Source organism: Rhinolophus hipposideros (assembly GCF_964194185.1).
Source record: "Rhinolophus hipposideros genome assembly, chromosome: 14".
NCBI classification, from domain to species: Eukaryota; Metazoa; Chordata; class Mammalia; order Chiroptera; family Rhinolophidae; genus Rhinolophus; species Rhinolophus hipposideros.
Genome location: NC_138060.1, coordinates 11,241,534 through 11,258,986, shown reverse-complemented (window position 1 = coordinate 11,258,986; position 17,453 = coordinate 11,241,534). Strand labels below are relative to the sequence as shown.

At 40.1% G+C, this 17,453-nt stretch overlaps 1 protein-coding gene across 11 annotated transcripts in view; it reads right to left on the bottom strand.

Annotated features, from left to right (window-relative positions):
• The window catches only part of CADPS (calcium dependent secretion activator), a 459,417-nt gene extending 451,101 nt beyond the window's left edge, over positions 1-8,316 (bottom strand). For all 11 annotated transcript variants that reach the window (XM_081072041.1, XM_081072042.1, XM_081072040.1 and 8 more), the window contains exon 1: positions 7,723-8,316. In XM_081072041.1, the coding sequence (XP_080928167.1) occupies positions 7,723-8,166 (444 nt within the window). In that variant the 5' untranslated portion in view covers positions 8,167-8,316. The remainder of the gene's footprint in view (positions 1-7,722) is intronic.
• Positions 8,317-17,453: the final 9,137 nt, after the last annotated feature.

Here is a 17,453-nt window from a genome sequence, read left to right as displayed (position 1 = left end):
ATTACTGTTACTGATAACATTTGCTCAAAATTTACCCCTTATTAAGTAAGGACTTGTCAGCAATTAACGTGCTTTTGTCCTTATAATCCTCAACATTATTTTCTCCCATATTACAGATGAGGAAACCAAGACTTAAAGAGACTCAATAATATGGCCAAGGTCACAAAATTGACCTGGCATTTGAACCAGAGACTAATGGCCTGCAGAGTTAGTCAAGTGTCTCAACAAAAGAGGAATACGGGTGTGTTGTACCTTCTATCACCTCTGTTTTGCAGACAATGCTCTGATCATAACCACTGCCTCCAAGGTCTGCTTATCATGTTAACGATGACCATCACAATGATGATAGCAATAATAAACAAGACTCGCTATGGTCAGTACTTTAAATACATTAACTTTTTCAGTCCTTTCACTGATAAAAATAACACAACATTGTACATACCACCTTAGCAATAGCAAGATGTGACACTTACACAGCACTTATCACAGGCCAGACATTGCTCTAAGAGTGCCACTTTATTATCTTACTTAATTTTCACAAGTACCCAACGGTGGAGATACCACTACTATCCCCATTTTGTTATGAGTGAATTGAGTCACAGTGAGGTTAAGTAAGTTGCCTCAAAATCACACTGCCAGTTCGGGTTATAGCCAGGAAATAAATCCAGGCATTCAAGTTTCAGAGTCTGTGCTCTCAACAGTAGATCTTCCCCGTCCATCATTTGTCGAAAACAAAGACCAGACTTCAAACCCCTTGACTGACTTCATTCCCCTTTCTTTGCCTGCTAATGACAGAGAAGTAATTCTACCGCATGCTTCAACTGACAAATGAGGAAAAATAACAAGGTAATTCCGATCATCAACCACCTGATTCTGCAGAAACAATAAATCTGATCCTAACAGGGTAACAGTTGCCAGAGACAGGGAACATAGAGTTCCCAATTCCAGATTTTTTTTTTTCTGGATGCCTTACAGGGGCTACAGTCACACCATCAGCATCTGTGTAGCAATGGCAAGAAGACATGGTGTGGACAAGAACAAGACAGTGCTAACATCCAGATATACGTGGTATCCCTCTTAGAACAAGCAGTTTCAGTTAGAAGTGATCACGTTTCCATTGTTTAAGTGATGGCTTGATAGTCTTATTCCTATTGCTTTTTGCGAACTCATAAAATCTCAGGCTCAGCTTTACTCCATGTTCCAATTATAAGAGAAGACAGAAACAGATTTTTTTATGTGACATGTCTTGATAGTTTTAAATGCCAAGAACTAACTTTAAAAATTGAAAAATTCAATGTAGGAAAAAACAAAATACATTTGTGGGTCACTTTCAGACCAGAGGCCACAGTTCACAATCTCTCATGTAGTCTGTAGCCTTGTAACCATTTAAGATCTCACGTCCTTGTCTGAGTACTCAGATAGTTGGACAAAGTGAATTTGAACTTCATCTGTAACCACCTCAGATTCTTTGAAGATGATGCCTTTTTTTGTAATGTAAAAACACACCAAATACAAGTTTGAATAAAATTATAAGTCTTGATAATGAGAAAGCTCATCGTGCAGAAAAAAACTACCAACTATTTTATAGAAAGGGGACATTAGAAAATATTTAAAGCTTCCCCATTCCCCTCTCTATATGACAGATGAAGGTATTAGCCCAGAGACAGAAGAAAACTCATTTACAATCAAGTGGAGAGTTTGAGCTCAAACACATGTTTCAACACATATCCTTTCCCATTATCAGCCAACTTTCTTCATTCTGTCCATGAAGTCATTTGAACTCCTGGATCCAGCCATTCCTGCAGCCACATCTGTGTTTGATTTTTCCGTTCATGCACTAATAAATCTTTCCTCTCCCCATTATTTCCTTTTGATTTAAGTTGGGTTTCTGTCACTTGGTGTCAGACTAAAGAATCTGACTAATAGTGTCCCACAAACAATGACTCCTTTTCACATTCCTGCTACCTTATGCTCTTCTCCAGAATGGAACACTTGTTTTTCCGTATGCTTACACAAATCATACAAATTCTTTAAGATCCAACTTCCTCCGTGAATATTTTCCCCACTATTATATCCAATCCTGTGCATGCATGTGAATAGACTCTCTTTCTCTCCCTCCACTACTTTCGTATTTGTAATCAGCATCTTATAATTAAACCCTTTCTTATTCTCAACTTATTTGACATGTATGGATGCTATCTTTGAAACTAGAACATAGCTTCCCAGTTAAGGAGGCTATCTGACAGGTATCTTCTTGTTCTGCCATGGGAGAGTGCTTGGTGCAATGAGTAACTAGTCATTTATTTAGAACTTAGTTCTAAGTTAGTAGAACTCTCCTGATCATTCCAGCTTATATTGTATATACACCGGGCCCCAAATCATGAATATTGATATTTTCATGTGATAGTCTATAATTGTGTATTAAATTTACTTGTGCAGGGTAAGATCTCTGAATCATTTGACTTTTATCACTTTACACAGTACAATTCTTTTGGAATGAAATATTTAATTTCCTTTGTTCGTCAATTCAGTTTTACAGAAGCATAAGGCTATTCTACGTGTGTAATGAGGCAAGAACCACTCATTACTTTTTTTGGTATTTCGAATCTTTAGAATGTCTTTGCTAATACCAGTGCGTAAGAGTTCCTGCCCATTGCACCGAGATTGGGAGGGGGGGGGGAATGACAAAAATCATATTTAAAGAATGCAATTCTTTCCCTGATAAAGAGAGAAACACATAATTCTTTTTAAAGGAATCTGGTTTCATAGTCATTTAATTCTCTCAAAAAGTTAGAATATTTATTTCTTAAAATGCAAATCAAATACATTGCATTGACAAAACAACCCTTAAGAATTTTGAGTAGTGGAGCCTCAAAACATGTCTGAATGGACGAATGACTATTATTGACTTAAAATACACACACTCATGTACATATGTGGTTAACCAGCAGTAGGTCTTAAATTTTATGAAAGGTTTGAGCCATAACCAACTAACAAAGTCAAATAAGTAAATTAATAAAGATGGAATTTCTCTGGCTAACAGTGACTCAACATTAACCATAATTTCATGGCACGATATAAGCTGAATTACACTGAAGTGAGCAGCTTGAATTTACAGCACATTTAGCCTAGTTATAAAATCCTCTTGAATGAAATGGGAGTTCGTATAGAATAAACACAGTTTTAGAATTGCCCCTTTACTCATCATATACATATGTACACACACAGACACACCATGTACACACACCTACATACGCACACAACACTCATTTTGGACTTTTGTAATCCAGGCATTATAAATAATTCCTAGCCAATTTTTAAAAATTGGTTATGTCAATCTAGATATTACACAATGGTTTACAGTGTCTGCTTCTACGCTCCCTCAGTACCATCTCCGAGTAGCTGGTTCACATGAGGTAGCCACCCATCACCGTTACTACATAATTCAGGAACATATGGTGTAGCTTTGCCATGCCAACTTCTAGGTATTCACTCTACCATTCTGACAAAATAAGAAAAATACAAAGCACAGCACTGTTCTCCAAATTGTCATTTATGAGCTGCTGAAACACACATTGTGTCAGTATGATGGCCAGATTTTTGGTCATAAATTATCATTACCAGAATGCTATATTTAGATTCACAGTAGTATAAGAAAAAATATACCTATAAATGATAAACTATGTTTCCACATATTCTGTTTCAAGTCTCTTCTTTACAGGGGAAATTGTTGGAATGCCCAGCCACTCTTTTTTCCAGTAAAAGTGAAACCAAAGTAATTAACTATCAGAATTATCCAGCAATGGCACCTTTGCCCTCTGCTCCTTCCCAACTGTTCTTCTGAGCTAAAGTACTTTTTTTTTTTTTTTCCAGCCAGAACCACATAGAAAGACTGACAACAGTTTGGTGTTCTTTACCAGCTAACAACCCATCTCTCTCCTTCATATGCTTTACGAAGTTAATACCTAAATATACATTTTGCCCATATTGACTGTAGTAGTCCCCATTTATCTGCGGTTTCAGTTACCCATGGTCAACCATGGTCCAAAAATATTAAATGAAAAAGTCCAGAACCAAACAATTCATAACTTTTACGTTGTGCATCGTTCTGAGTATTGTGGTGAAATCTTGCACTGTCTTGCCGGGGACATGAATCATCCATTTATCCAATGTATCCAAGCTATATATGCTCCTGCCCATGAGTCACTCAGTAGTAGCTGCCTCTGTTATCAGATTGGCTGTCTCGGTATCATGGTGCTTATGTTCAAGTACTCCTTATTTTACTTAATAATGGCCTCAAAGCCATTCACATAACTTTTACTATAGTATATTGTTATAATTGTTCTATTTATGATTAGTTACTTTTTAATCTCTTACTGTGCCAAATTCATAAATTAAATTTTACATGTATGTATATACAGGTATAACATTATATATATATATATATATATATATATATATATATATATATATATATATATATATATTATGGTACTGTCCAAAGTTTCAGGCATCCACTGGGGGTGTTAGAATGTGGATGCCTGAAACTTTGGATAGTACTAAGCTATATATATATATATATATATATATATATATATATGGACTGCTCTATTTGATAGGAGAGGGGCAGGCCTCTCTCAATTCAAATTTAAATAACCCTGGGTAAAACAATACACTTGACATGTTGTCAGATACTAAGATTCTACTTTTTACTTTAGACTATTTCTGACCAGTGTTGCATATTAAAAAGATAAGATTTGGAATCAGAATGGCCCATGACTCAGTCCCTACTCTTTCACCTATCTGCGTAAGAGCTTTAGGCAAACTACAAAACCTCTCTGAATTTGTTTTCTCTTCTAAATGTGAAGATGGTAATTCTTACATTGTTAGGGCTATTAGGAGGATTTAAAATGATATAAGAACAGAGAAAAAGGAACTTAGGTAAAAACTAAGGAAATTTGAATAAACTGTATATTTTAGTTAATAATAATGTTATCAATATGGGTACTTTAATTATAACAGATGTACCATATTACAGTAAGATATTAATAATAGAGGAAAACTGGGTGAGGAGTTTTGAGAACTATCATTTTCTCAATTTTTTAAGTAAATTTAAAACTGTTCTGAAAAAGAATGTCTATTTTTTTAAAAATTATGTAAGTGAAGTACCTTGCACATAGTAAGAACCTGAAAAACAGTAGTTAGTATTACGAATAGACTATTTGGTTTCAAAACGTGTATTACATGCAGTACAATATGATCTTGTTTTACCCCTCGCTTTACTAAGATATAATCAACATAGAACGTCTAAGTTTAAAGCATACAGTGTGATGATTTGACAATATGATTTCTTATCCCCAATTCAGCAATTCTTTTTTTCTCCAACCACGACACTCTATTTCCTTTCTCTGCATCATTTTTTCTAGCTTTTTCTGGTTCATCCATTTTTATCCGACTAGCCACCCATGTTCAGTTTACAACCAGTTTGTATTTCTCCAAGACTAATTTTAATTCATCAATCTTACTTGTTGGCTTTAAATTTTACCACAATGATTATGCGAACTGTTTAGCTACTTTCAATAATGGCTTTTTTTTTTAAATCAAATTTCCAAGCTTTCTACTTGGAGAAAAATAGCAAAACATCCTTTTTCAGAAAGATACTAAAAGCTTAAAGATACAGTAAAGGAAAAGCTTGTTTTCTTCTGTAATAAAGAGACAGTTAGCTTCCTAATATATAGCCAACAGCCCTGAGGCAGGTTTGCTGGGATATGTATTTAGCACTAATTTGCTGCAATAACTAAAAATAGTGTGACCAAATACCACTGCTATAAATCTGTCCTGTAGTCTGTGACATTAAGGTCATGTGTAAAAACAGAACCCCCTGGCCCCTCAAAACATCAGGATAATCTTTCTCAGGTTGTTTAGAACAGGGAGGGTCTCAACGAGAATGAAATTTTCTCTCCATTCTAGTGTTTGATTTAAGTGTCTATTTAAAGGACAGAGCTCTAGAGCCTTTTGACTGATAAAGGGAAGTTTAAACTTTGTTTTTGTTTTTTGTTTTTAATAACAACGGTTTTCATTGCCAAACGAATAGGACATCTTTGGTTGGTGCTGTTATTAACGGGATAGATTTTAAAGATGGAATTTCCCCTGTTATAAAGGCACAATTACTATAATAATTCCAAGCTGCAACTTGAAACATCAGGCCCTGTGTGTGGACCCAGTACCCAACCTTAAAAGAAAATCCAGAACACTTTAACTGTTCTGAGGATACTTTTGCTCTACTGTAGTCCAAAATACAAGGTTAAAAAAAAAAGCATGGGGCTACTTACTGATGAGGGGTTGAGAATGGAGTGTATAGCCCACCTGCTATTTCTCAACCAGGACATGAGTTTTATTTTTAATAAAACTGATACCCAAGCTTGTAATAGCCGAAATAAATCATCAGCGCTGTGTGGTATGTGTACATATGTAAGCAAAACAAACAGAGGAATCTGTGCTAACTCATGATAAGGGTGGATAAATACACACACTCTACTACAGCAACCTAAAATTCAGTCTTAAATGGCAGCAACCGAGAAATTCACTATTACAAGAAACTGGTCTCTCGAAGCTCAATGGGGTTAGGGCTAGCTCCTCACACGGCGCGTCGGGGGCCTGCGCTGGGTTTGTGATAGCTCCAGCGCTGCTGCAGATTCACTCAGGAAACAACAGAAGGCTGACTTTCTTCACTCACTCACTCCAGCTGGGTACCTGACCCTTTCTCCTCAGGTCCCGCTCCACTGCCCCCAACCTCATCCTGCTGTAACCACCCCCCTCCTTTCTCTGGCTGTGCAACAACTGATGGAAATAGGCGTTTTTTTTCACATGAAAGGCGGCTCGGAGCCGCCCCAGCCTTGCCCCAGCCTTGCCCCAGCCTCAGACACAAAAAGCTTTTGATGCTTGTAATTGCGAGGCTTTTTGCGGCTGCACTTTATCAAGCCAGCAGCGGCAGGGTTTTGAGGGCCTGGGAAAGCCAGAAGGTGGCGGCCAAGTCACCTTGGGAAGAGAAGAGGGTCAAAGGGAGGAAGGTAGAGGGCTGAAGGACCAGAGGGCGTGCCCCTGCTCCGGGGTCAGGAAGGAAAGGGAAGGGGAACTGGGGGGAAGCCGGGGCAGAGGAGAGCGTGCCCCAAGGCCCCTTGGCGACGCTGTCAGCGGACCCGAACGGGGTGAGGAGCACGCCCGAGCAGCGGGGCTGGAGGCTTCGCCTTCCGAGCTTGCTTTCTCCCGCCTGCCCCGGCGAGCCCAGCGCGGCTCCTCTCGCTCCACACCCGCGCCCCCACCGGAGGGGTGCCCCCGCCCGCGCAGCGCACGCCCGGGAGGGCGGACCCGGAGCTGAGCGCCGCCGCCGCCGCCGGAGAGTGCAGGAGCGCTGCAAACAAGCAAGGCCTCTCTGGGCGGCGTAGGCTGCAAGTCACTCCCCGAGCCTCGGGGGTCACCGAGCGGGACCTGCCCTGCTCGCACCGCTGCGCTGCCGGGAAGCGGGGCCGGGGCGCGCGGCTTAGCGCTCCAGGCGGATTCCGGGTCCCCGCGCAGAGAGGGGGCCCCGTGGCCCCATCCCCAGGGCGCGGTCTCCTCCTCCTTCCGCTCCTCCGCGCCAGCTGCGCCGCCACCTACCATTGTTCGCCCCTCCCGACTGGCGAGGTCCCGGCGCTGCTGCCTGGGCCTCCCAGGCGCACCTACCTTCTGCTGCCGGCGAGCCATGTCGGTGGGCTGCTTGGCGTTGAAGGGGTAGGCGATGCAGCGCATTACGAACACATAGAGCTGCAGCTTCTTCTTCCTGTCTTCCTCCTCCTTCTGCAGCCGCTCCAACTCCTCCTTCTCCTTCTCGCTCACCACCGACGGGCTGGGGCTGGAGGGCCGGCCGCCCCCAGCCCGGCTGCTGGGCTGCAGCCCCCCGGCCCCGCCGCCGCTGCCAGCGCCGCTGCCCCCACCGCCGCCGGCGCCCACCCCGGCCCCGGCGCCGGCCCCGCCGCCGCCCCCCAGCCCGGCGCCGCCGCCCGAGCCCTCGCTGGTGCGGCTGGGAGACAGGCGCGTGCTGGACGCGGCCGAGCCGAGAACCTCTTTGCCGCTCTCCTCTTCCACAATCTCATCCGATTCCTCTTCGCTGGACGAAGGGTCCAGCATGGTGGCGCCTGGGGAGGGGGGTCCCTGGAGCCCCTGGCTTGGGGTGCAAAAGATGGGGGGCGCTGGAGGCAGCTGGGGGTCGGCTCTCCCGGATGGACGCTTCTCCCCAAATCAGGGAGCGCGCTACTGCTCAGCCTCGGCTGCCGCGGCTGCTCTTCTTGCCCGGCGATCGGGAGCTGGGCTCAGACCCAGGAGCGCGAGGGGAGGAGGGGAAGGAAGAGGTGTGTCCGTGGACCCGATGTGGGCAAGGGGGAGAGTCAATTGCGAGCCCCGAGCCCGCAGCCGGATGCCATCTGCAGCCGCTGAAGGAGGCGCCTCCAGAAAAGATGCCGAGTGTTGCAAGCTGTCGATGCAGCCAAGAGCCGGAGAGGCATCTTGCCGATTGGGGAGGGAGCGGCGCTTACGTGTTTATTGGCTTAACTCTCCCGTGTCCGCGGTGTAAAGGGCGGCTGCAGAGGGCTGGAAGCGGGAGATCGCGAGCGTCCCCAAAGTCTCAGAGCTTCAGTACTTCCCCTAACGTTTTCCCATCCTCCTTACCCCCACCCCACCCCCTCCCCTTTGTGGATAATTTCCTCCTTGATCCGCAGCTCTCATTGCCTCGACCTCTCTCGGACAACAAGCTCTTGGGGGAGGAAGAAATAGACAAACCAGTGATGACTTCTTGTTAGTGAAGAAGCTAAATCCAGGTCTCACTAAGCAGGAAGTCGGCGAGATCCTGTGCAGTAAAGAAAGAGTCTATCTCCCTTCCCCAGGCCTCTTCACACCTGGGGTGTGGGGGCGGTGGGGCTGGGAAGCGGGTTTATCCCACCTGTGTAAACTCTGAGTCCAGTAATTTGCATACGCCCACTCATTAATCTAAAAGTGAATCAGATTTGTGTATCGACTGTGCAGCTCAACTATTTAGGTAAAATCCCCGCCCTTGCCTAACCCGCAAAAGCTATAACGAACATTCTTCAATTCCAAGAACTAGAAACACTTTCTGCTGTGGTGAGCCTACAGGAGAAATAGATGGGTTGTTGGTTGCTCAGCCCTTTCTCCAATCTGGTTCGCTGGAGAATCTGGGTAGAGGAGTGGGGATCCCAAGATCAAACAAACGTACCCCCAAAACTCAGCAGCATCAATATCTAATGTGACGACTATCGCACTGTCTTCATCCCTGCTTCTCGGTTATCTGTTAATTCAAAAGCAGCAGATGGTGACTTCCCCCTGCTCCTTTCACTTAGGCCAATAAACCGGCGGATGGGGAGCTGGCCAGCGTGCTGAATCTAATCAGCGACCCGCAGATGGATTGAAAACACCCACACGGGCCACCCTTGGATCTTAGGCTATATCTGGAGACTTCTCTCCACCTTCCCCCACTCCGTCTTCTGTATCTCCCAATGCTCTAATTATTCGTGAATACTCGTGGGAATTGTTATAAAAGTGTAGCGTGAATTTAACGTTTACATCACTTCTGTCTTGATGTATTTTCAAATTTATCCTGAGTTTCACTGTAAGTTTTGATATTCAAGTGAAGCTTTCTAGCTACTCTATTTGAGAACTAAAAATAAACTCAAAACAACATCTAGTTTAACATTAACTTCAGCAATCCTATTTGATTTGTTGAATTAATTAATATATGTATGGTTTATATTTGACTTCACTATCTCACTCACTTTAAGGCCATTACTCATTCTGTATCAATTTAAAACAAATAATTCCACAATGTGGCAATTGTTACAGTTTGGCAGTCTTCACTTTTTAATTCTTTTAAAGAAGTAAAAGATGTTCAAATTATGTTGTACTGCTTTCCCTGCAACAGAAAATATAATAGGTCAATCAATCAATCAAGCAAGCAACAAGTTTTTTTGTTGTTGAGGAAGGGGAACAGGACTTTATTGGGGAACAGTGTGTACTTCCAGGCCTTTTTTTTCCAAGTCAAGTTGTTGTCCTTTTCAATCTTAGTTGTGGAGGGTGCCGTTCAGCTTCAAGTTGTTGTCCTTTCAGTCTTAGTTGTGGAGGGCGCAGCTCAGCTCCAGGTCCAGTTGCCATTTTCTAGTTGCAGGGGGCACAGCCCACAATCCCTTGTTGGAGTCGAACCGGCAACCTTGTGGTTGAGGGCCCACTGGCCCATGTGGGAATCCAACCGGCAGCCTTCGGAGTTAGGAGCATGGAGCTCTAACTGCCTGAGCCACCAGGCCGGCCCAAGCAACAAGTTTTATGCAGCTCCTTTTTATGGAGTGAACATTGTTCTAGATGCTTGGGGTAGATGGAATTTTCAGAAGACATTCTCTTAAAGAGTCCATAGTCTCCTTTGGGAGATACAACATAGACATGAAAAAAAGATTGACAGCATTTTTTTCTAGTCAACACATCCAAGTTAGTAAACTGCTATAAGCTTGCATGAATGAAGCAACTGGAAATAGAAGAGAATCATATAGTTCCCAAAGAAGAGAGGTACATTTTAAAGGAAGGAACCATATGTATGGATGATGAAATGGGAACATACTACAAGTGGAAAAAGTGATTTGCATAGCCATAGTGATAGGGCAGGGACCAAATAAAGTACAGAGTGTTATGGAGATAAGGTGTGGGTAAGGGGGAAGTGAGGAAGAAAAGCAGGACCTGAAATGATAACCCATTTGGGTCAAATGGAGCGATCATATTTAGGTCACAAAGAAATGAATTAAGTTAGCTAGGGGGCATGTGATTATTTGTAAAAGGGGTGCTATTGGAAAGCCAAACAAAAGCCATTTTTGAAGGCCAATATTGAAGAAATTCAATATTTCTTCTTTAATCAAGCTTAGGTATTTAAGTATGATCATAGTAGACATTGGTAGAAGAGTCACCATGAATTCTGTCTTCAGAATTATTTGGAACTTCTCAAGCACTATAATAAAATTTTGTTCAGTTTTATATTTTTACTAATTCTTTTGGAATTGTGGGGTTTTTTTCCCCCAATTATACTCATTAAAACAAACTCAGTATCAACCCTTTGTTAATCATATATGATTAGAGTATTAAATCATATATGATTAATCATAGATGATTAGAGTGTTAATCATCTATGATTAGAGCATTAAATATAACATTGCTTAGGTGAAAGTCATACTCTTCTCAATTCCTCCCATAAGTAGTCAGAGACTTTAATAGATTTTACTAGAAACATTTTTATATTTTTTTCAAATGGTGTGCATTAAATGGTGTGCTGTCTATTAAAATGTACAACCTTTCAAAGATATATTTTACCTTAGCTAAAAGTCAGTTCAATGTCCTTGAAGATATTTTAATTCTTCGCTACTGCTGAAAATAAGATATGCCAACCAGAACTCTTTAGGCATCTAAACCAGGAGTTGTGTGAGCTTTTCTAGATCCAAATTTTGACGAACAAGAAAGAAAATAACCCAGAACAAACACAAAGGCTCTTAACATCTACTTTTTGTTAATATCAATGTTCCTATTTTAAAAAATACAATTCTACCATAGATTCCAACACACATAAGTATTTCTATGCTCAAACAAGCCATTTTATGTGCTTGCGTGTTTGCCCCTCCCCCATTCCTCCAGTTCTGCTTTGAATAACTTGAATAACCTCACGGTGATGAAATAAATTGTAGTCAGCCATCTGGAGACCATATCATAAAAGTAGAAGCTATAACATTGTGGGTTTTTTTGTTTTTGTTTTTGTTTTTTTTAATCCCAATGACTGAAACACTAAGCCAAGGTTTTCTAATTTAGACCTAGATTATCTCCATTCTCCTCTGAAGGATTTGCTATGATTATGTAAAAGGCCACAAGTGTGACGGAATATCTGACTCACTAGCAATTGATAGACACTTTAGTGAAAAACAATCTCTTCTTTATGTCACTCATATCACATGTTTCAATCAAATAAAACTGAATTTAATGTCCATTTTACTGTTTTTGTGTGTTTGTTACTAGGAGATAGAATTTGGTCATGTTAAATATTTTCTTTTTAATCTCACAATGAAGTTTATATTATCTACTAGATATAATCATATCATCCAATGAATATTTCTTTTATTTTTTTTTAAGTTTAAGAATAGCTCACAAACACCAAAATGGTAAGTTGAAACTCATGGTATGTATGCCTATGTCAAATTAAACATTTGGACTCTCAACCCCAACAGCAGAGTTATTCTGAGCAAATTAGTTAATGACTCAGACTCAATTTTCTCACATGTAAAATGAGGGATAATAGTACTCACTTCCCTTGGAATGACATAAAAATTTAATTAGATGTTATATTAAAAGTATGTCTCAACATATTTTAGGCTTAAACATATTTTTTTCAACTAGTGGGAAAGGGTTTTGTAATAAATGAGATGACCAGAAATTGGATGCAAATGATTGGAAGGAAAAACAACATTAAAAAATCAAATATGTGGTGTAATCAAAAAGTACAGTGAATGCTGCTGCCAAGTACTATCCAATGGAAGGGCAGGGATCTTCAATATGGGAAGCTGTGCATCGAACCTTAATAACAGTGTGTGACAAGTTTCAACTTGTTCCGTGCAGTCATTCAGATATGAGCTACAGTTGAGAGGAGGAGTGTTTTAAACTGTGCTATAAATCATCCTCCATCATGACAATGCTCCATGGCACACAACACTTCTGATATGGCAATTTCTGTCAAAAACATTCCAGTGTGTCCTCATCCACATTATTCACTGGATCTGGCATTGAGCAACTTCTGGCACTTCTCCAAAGTCAAAATGACCATGAAAGGTAAATGTTTTAATCGATTCAGGACATCGAGGCAGCCACGACAGCAAAACTAAAGATACTCATGAAAGAGGACTTCAAGAACTGCCTCAGAAAGTGGCAAAAATGACAAAATAAGTGTATTTGAAGCAAGGGGGAGTTTTTGAGAAGGATTAATGGCAATGTCTTTTACTGTAATACATTTTTTATTTAAACATTCACCATAATATTTTATCACACCTCGTAAATACTTGAATAAAAGAATATTTGCCTTTTTTTTAAGTTGATCCCTGTCTTGTTTTAGACTATATTTTCAGAAACTTAGAAAATGGTTTATTTTGTTTGAGAAATTTACCGTTTATCATATGATGACTCTTGCTGAAATGAAATGGGTTAGGGTTGAATTAAAGGATAATCATAAGACTAAAAATAATAAAATCAAGCCACATAAAAGCATCATCTTTCACTCCAGGCAACAAAACATGTTTGGGAAAAATAAATAATGCTACTTGCAGGAATTGGTCTTGGAAAACTACCATATTAGTTAAGAATATGAAAAAGAAAAATGGAGCTACATACTTTATAATAAATATTTAACTTGAATTCTGAATACCAACCATTTGCAAAGGTAATCACATTTCTTACACGCACGATTTCTTTTAATAGAAGTGGAAGCTAGATATGGTATACACTGAAATGGAGTTTATGTTGGTGTTTACATGGAAAAGTTGGAGGATTAAGTCTTTTATGTTGACTCTGGGATACAATGTTCTTCCAGCAAATAAAAAGGGAAAAAGTACCCAAATAGCTGTTTCCACATGATAAGATATTAGGTAGAGGGGTGGCTGGATGGTTCAGTTGGTTAGAGCGTGAGCTCTCAATAACAAGGTTGCCGGTTCAATTCCCACATGGAATGGTGGGCTGTGCCCCTACAACTAAATATTGAAAATGGCAACTGGACTTGGAGCTCAGATGTGACCTCCACAACTAGATTGAAGGACAATGACTTGGAACTGATGGGCCCTGAAGAAGCACACTGTTCCCCAATATTCCTCAATAAAAAGATAAAAAGATATTATATTTAAAAAAAAGATATTTGGTAGATGTTTTTCCTACTTAGCCCAATTTTTCAGTTTGACTTACTTTTGCCATTGCTGCTACCATTATATCTCCACCTTTTCAAAATAATTTGCTGGATTATATTTAATTGTTTTCACAAACTACAGTGGATATAGACTAGGAAGCTTTCTGTGGATTGTAAATAATAATGACTGAAATCAGTGTTTCATACAAACAAGTTTGTTTTCAGTTCCTTCAAATTAGGCTACCCTGAAAAATACGGGTCTTACTTACTCTTTTGGTGAGATAAAGTGAGCAGGAGAAAAGAGGTTGAGAGAGGCTTGAATAATAAAAGGAAAGTAAGTGCAAGGATGGGTCCTCATCAGGGTAAACATTGTCAGCTGAGTAAGGGTTTGATAGGTGTAAATGTATTGGGGGAAATGCTCTCAACAAGGTCTAATCACCTATATGTCAACCCAAACAAGCAAAAGGGAATCATGGATTAAGGCCTGGGCTCTGCTCATTAGGACACTTCTTTCTCTTCCTCTTCTTCTTGGGGTGACACAGACTCCTCTTCCATAGTAGAGTCCACTATTCCAGCCCATTGTTTATAAGAATGCCATTACTCTTTTCTTGCTTCTTTTATCAATAAGTACTTTCCACCCAGTCTGATTCCAAAAGAATATTTATAAGATGTTGACATGTTATTATTTTTCACTTATAAGTTGCACCTAACAATCTTTACCATGAGGAGCAAGGGACTTTCATTACAATTTAGGATTGCATTATCATGGAGTTTGATTTATTCCAACCAGGTATTTATGAGTATGTGAATCCTGTTTTCCTGTTGTCTTTCATCCCATCTGGCTCTCCATACAGATATACAAGGAGCAGTTGCAGATTAAAATCACAATGCCATTATGATGATAAGTGGGCCAGGGCTTAACACTCCCCCAACACTGAACTCGGATAATGTTAGAGTGAAACATATATTTTAGACTTTATATCTAAGCAAAATCTCTGCCTTCCTTATCCAGAATTCATCTCTTGATATGTTATCAGTTTCTTATCAATGGTAATATACAGCAAACTGAAATAATAATTAGTACAATTAGGCATGCCTGCAAAAACAGAGATAGAAGGACCTGCTCCAGGACTGCAGTCACCCCAGCCACATGGAAGAAGAAACAGAAAAGATACACAGGGGTATCAGGGTTCTTTAATGCACAGTGACCTGCCCGCTCATAAAATGCCCAAATTAGCATACATCAACTAATCAATCTGATTAATATGCCCTCTTCTAAAGGAGGAGGGAGGAGAAGGTAGCAAAACAGGCTGGCAGAGAGCCAGAAGTTTGCCTTTCTCCCTGTAAGATCATAACTCAAGCTACCACCTTTCACCAAGTGGCTCAGGAGCTCAGAATCCTGATTATCTTACAACCACGAATCAGATGAACCCCTGTACTTGTTCCTCAGGAGTGGGTCTCTCCATCAGTTGTATTTATTTGGAATTCTGGCACTATTCTTGGCAGTGTCTTTGAAGAAGATAATGAGCTCATGCAGGTATGTGCTTAAAATAAACTCTAGCCCCTAGTAAGCTTCTGCTATGCCAGTGGAGATGCAGTTGATAAATGCTATGATACTTATTCCACATAACAAGGCTAGTCCCTATTTTTTGTAGTTCTTGTTTTTTCACTTCTGGTTCGTTTGTTTCCTTGTTTGTTTTTTTACTTTTTTTTTCAATTTATGTTTTTTTAAGATTTTTATTATACGATAGCTAATATACAATATTATATTAGTTTCAGGTGTACCGTACAGTTATTCAACATTTACATACCTAAAGAAGTGATCACCATGATAAGTCCAGCAACCATCTGACACCATACCATGCTACTGTATATTACATCACCAGGACTTATTTGTTTTATACTTGGAAATTTGGACCTCGTATTCCTCTTAAACTTTCCCCCCTTTTAAAATTTTTTCAATTACAGTTGACACTCAATATTATTTTATGTTAATTTCAGGTGTACAGCATAGTGGGTAGACATGTGTATAATTTAAGAAGTGATCCCTCTGATTAGTCTAGTATTCCCTTGGCACTATACATAGTTATTGCCATATTATTGTATATTGCCATATACATTCCCGGTACTCTACTTTACATCCCCATGATTATTTTGTAACTACTAGTTTGTACTTCTTAATCCCTTCACCTTTTTTACCCTGCCCCCCAATTCCCTCCCATCTATCACCCCAACAAATCTAGTACCAATACGACACCATACACAGTCATTACAATATTATTGACTATATTCCTTATGCTATAGCCTACATCCCCGTTATTACTGTGTAACAACCAATATGTACTTCTTAATCTTTTCCCATTTTTCTCTCACCCCTCCCATCTATCAACCATCAATATGTGCTATGTATCTATGACTTTGTGTCTGTTTTGTTTGTTTATTTTGTTCTTTAGATTCCACATAAAAGTGAAATCACATTGTAAAATCATATTGTATCTGTCTTTCTCTGTCTTACACTCCACTCAACACAGTACTCTCCAGGTCCATCCATGCCATCTGAGCTGGCAAGAACACATTCCCTTCCATGACCAAGCAATATTCCATTGTTGATATGTACCACCTCCTCTTTATTCATTCATTCAACAACATATATCCAAGCTGCCCCCACATCTTTGCCATTGTAAACAATGCTGCAATGAACATATGGATGTACTTGTCCCCTTGAAGTAGTGTTTGGGTTTCTTCAGATAAATATCCTGAAGTGGGATTATTGGGCTCTTCTTTGTCTCTTGTTATAGCATTTGTTTTAAAGTCTATTTTGTCTGGTATAAGTATTGCTACCCCAGGTTTTGTTTTGTTCCATTTCCATTTTCATGATATATCATTTTCCATTCCTTTACTTTCCATCAATGTGTGTCTTTCAATCTGAACTGAGTCTGTTTTAGGCAAAATATGTAATAGTTTTGTTTTCTTATCCATTCAGCCCTCCTATGTCTTTTGAGTGGAGCATTAATCCATTTACATTGAAAGTAATCATTCATAGATCTGTAGTTATTGCCATTTTATTATTCATATTTTTTTTTCCATCTTAAAGAAGTCCATCTAACATTCCTTGTAATACTGGTGTGGTGGCGTTGAACTTTAGTTTTTTGTTTTTTTTTTCCCCCCCTGGGACGGTTTTAATCTCTCCTTTGATTCTCAATGATGGCCTTTCTCGGTGGACTACCCTTGGTTGGAGGTCCTTGCTTTTCATCATGTTGAATATTTTGTTCCAGTCCTTCTGTCCTGCAAAGTTTTTGTTGAGAAATCAGCTGACAATCCTATGGGAGCTCCTTTATATGTTATTAGCTGCCTCTTTCTTGCTGCTTTTAAGAGTCTCTCTTTGTCTTTAATCTTTGTCATTTTAATTACAATGTGTCTTGGTGTGGGCATGTTTGGATTCCTCTTGTTAGGGACCCTGTTCCTCCTGGACTTGTATGTTTAATTCCTTCACCAGGTT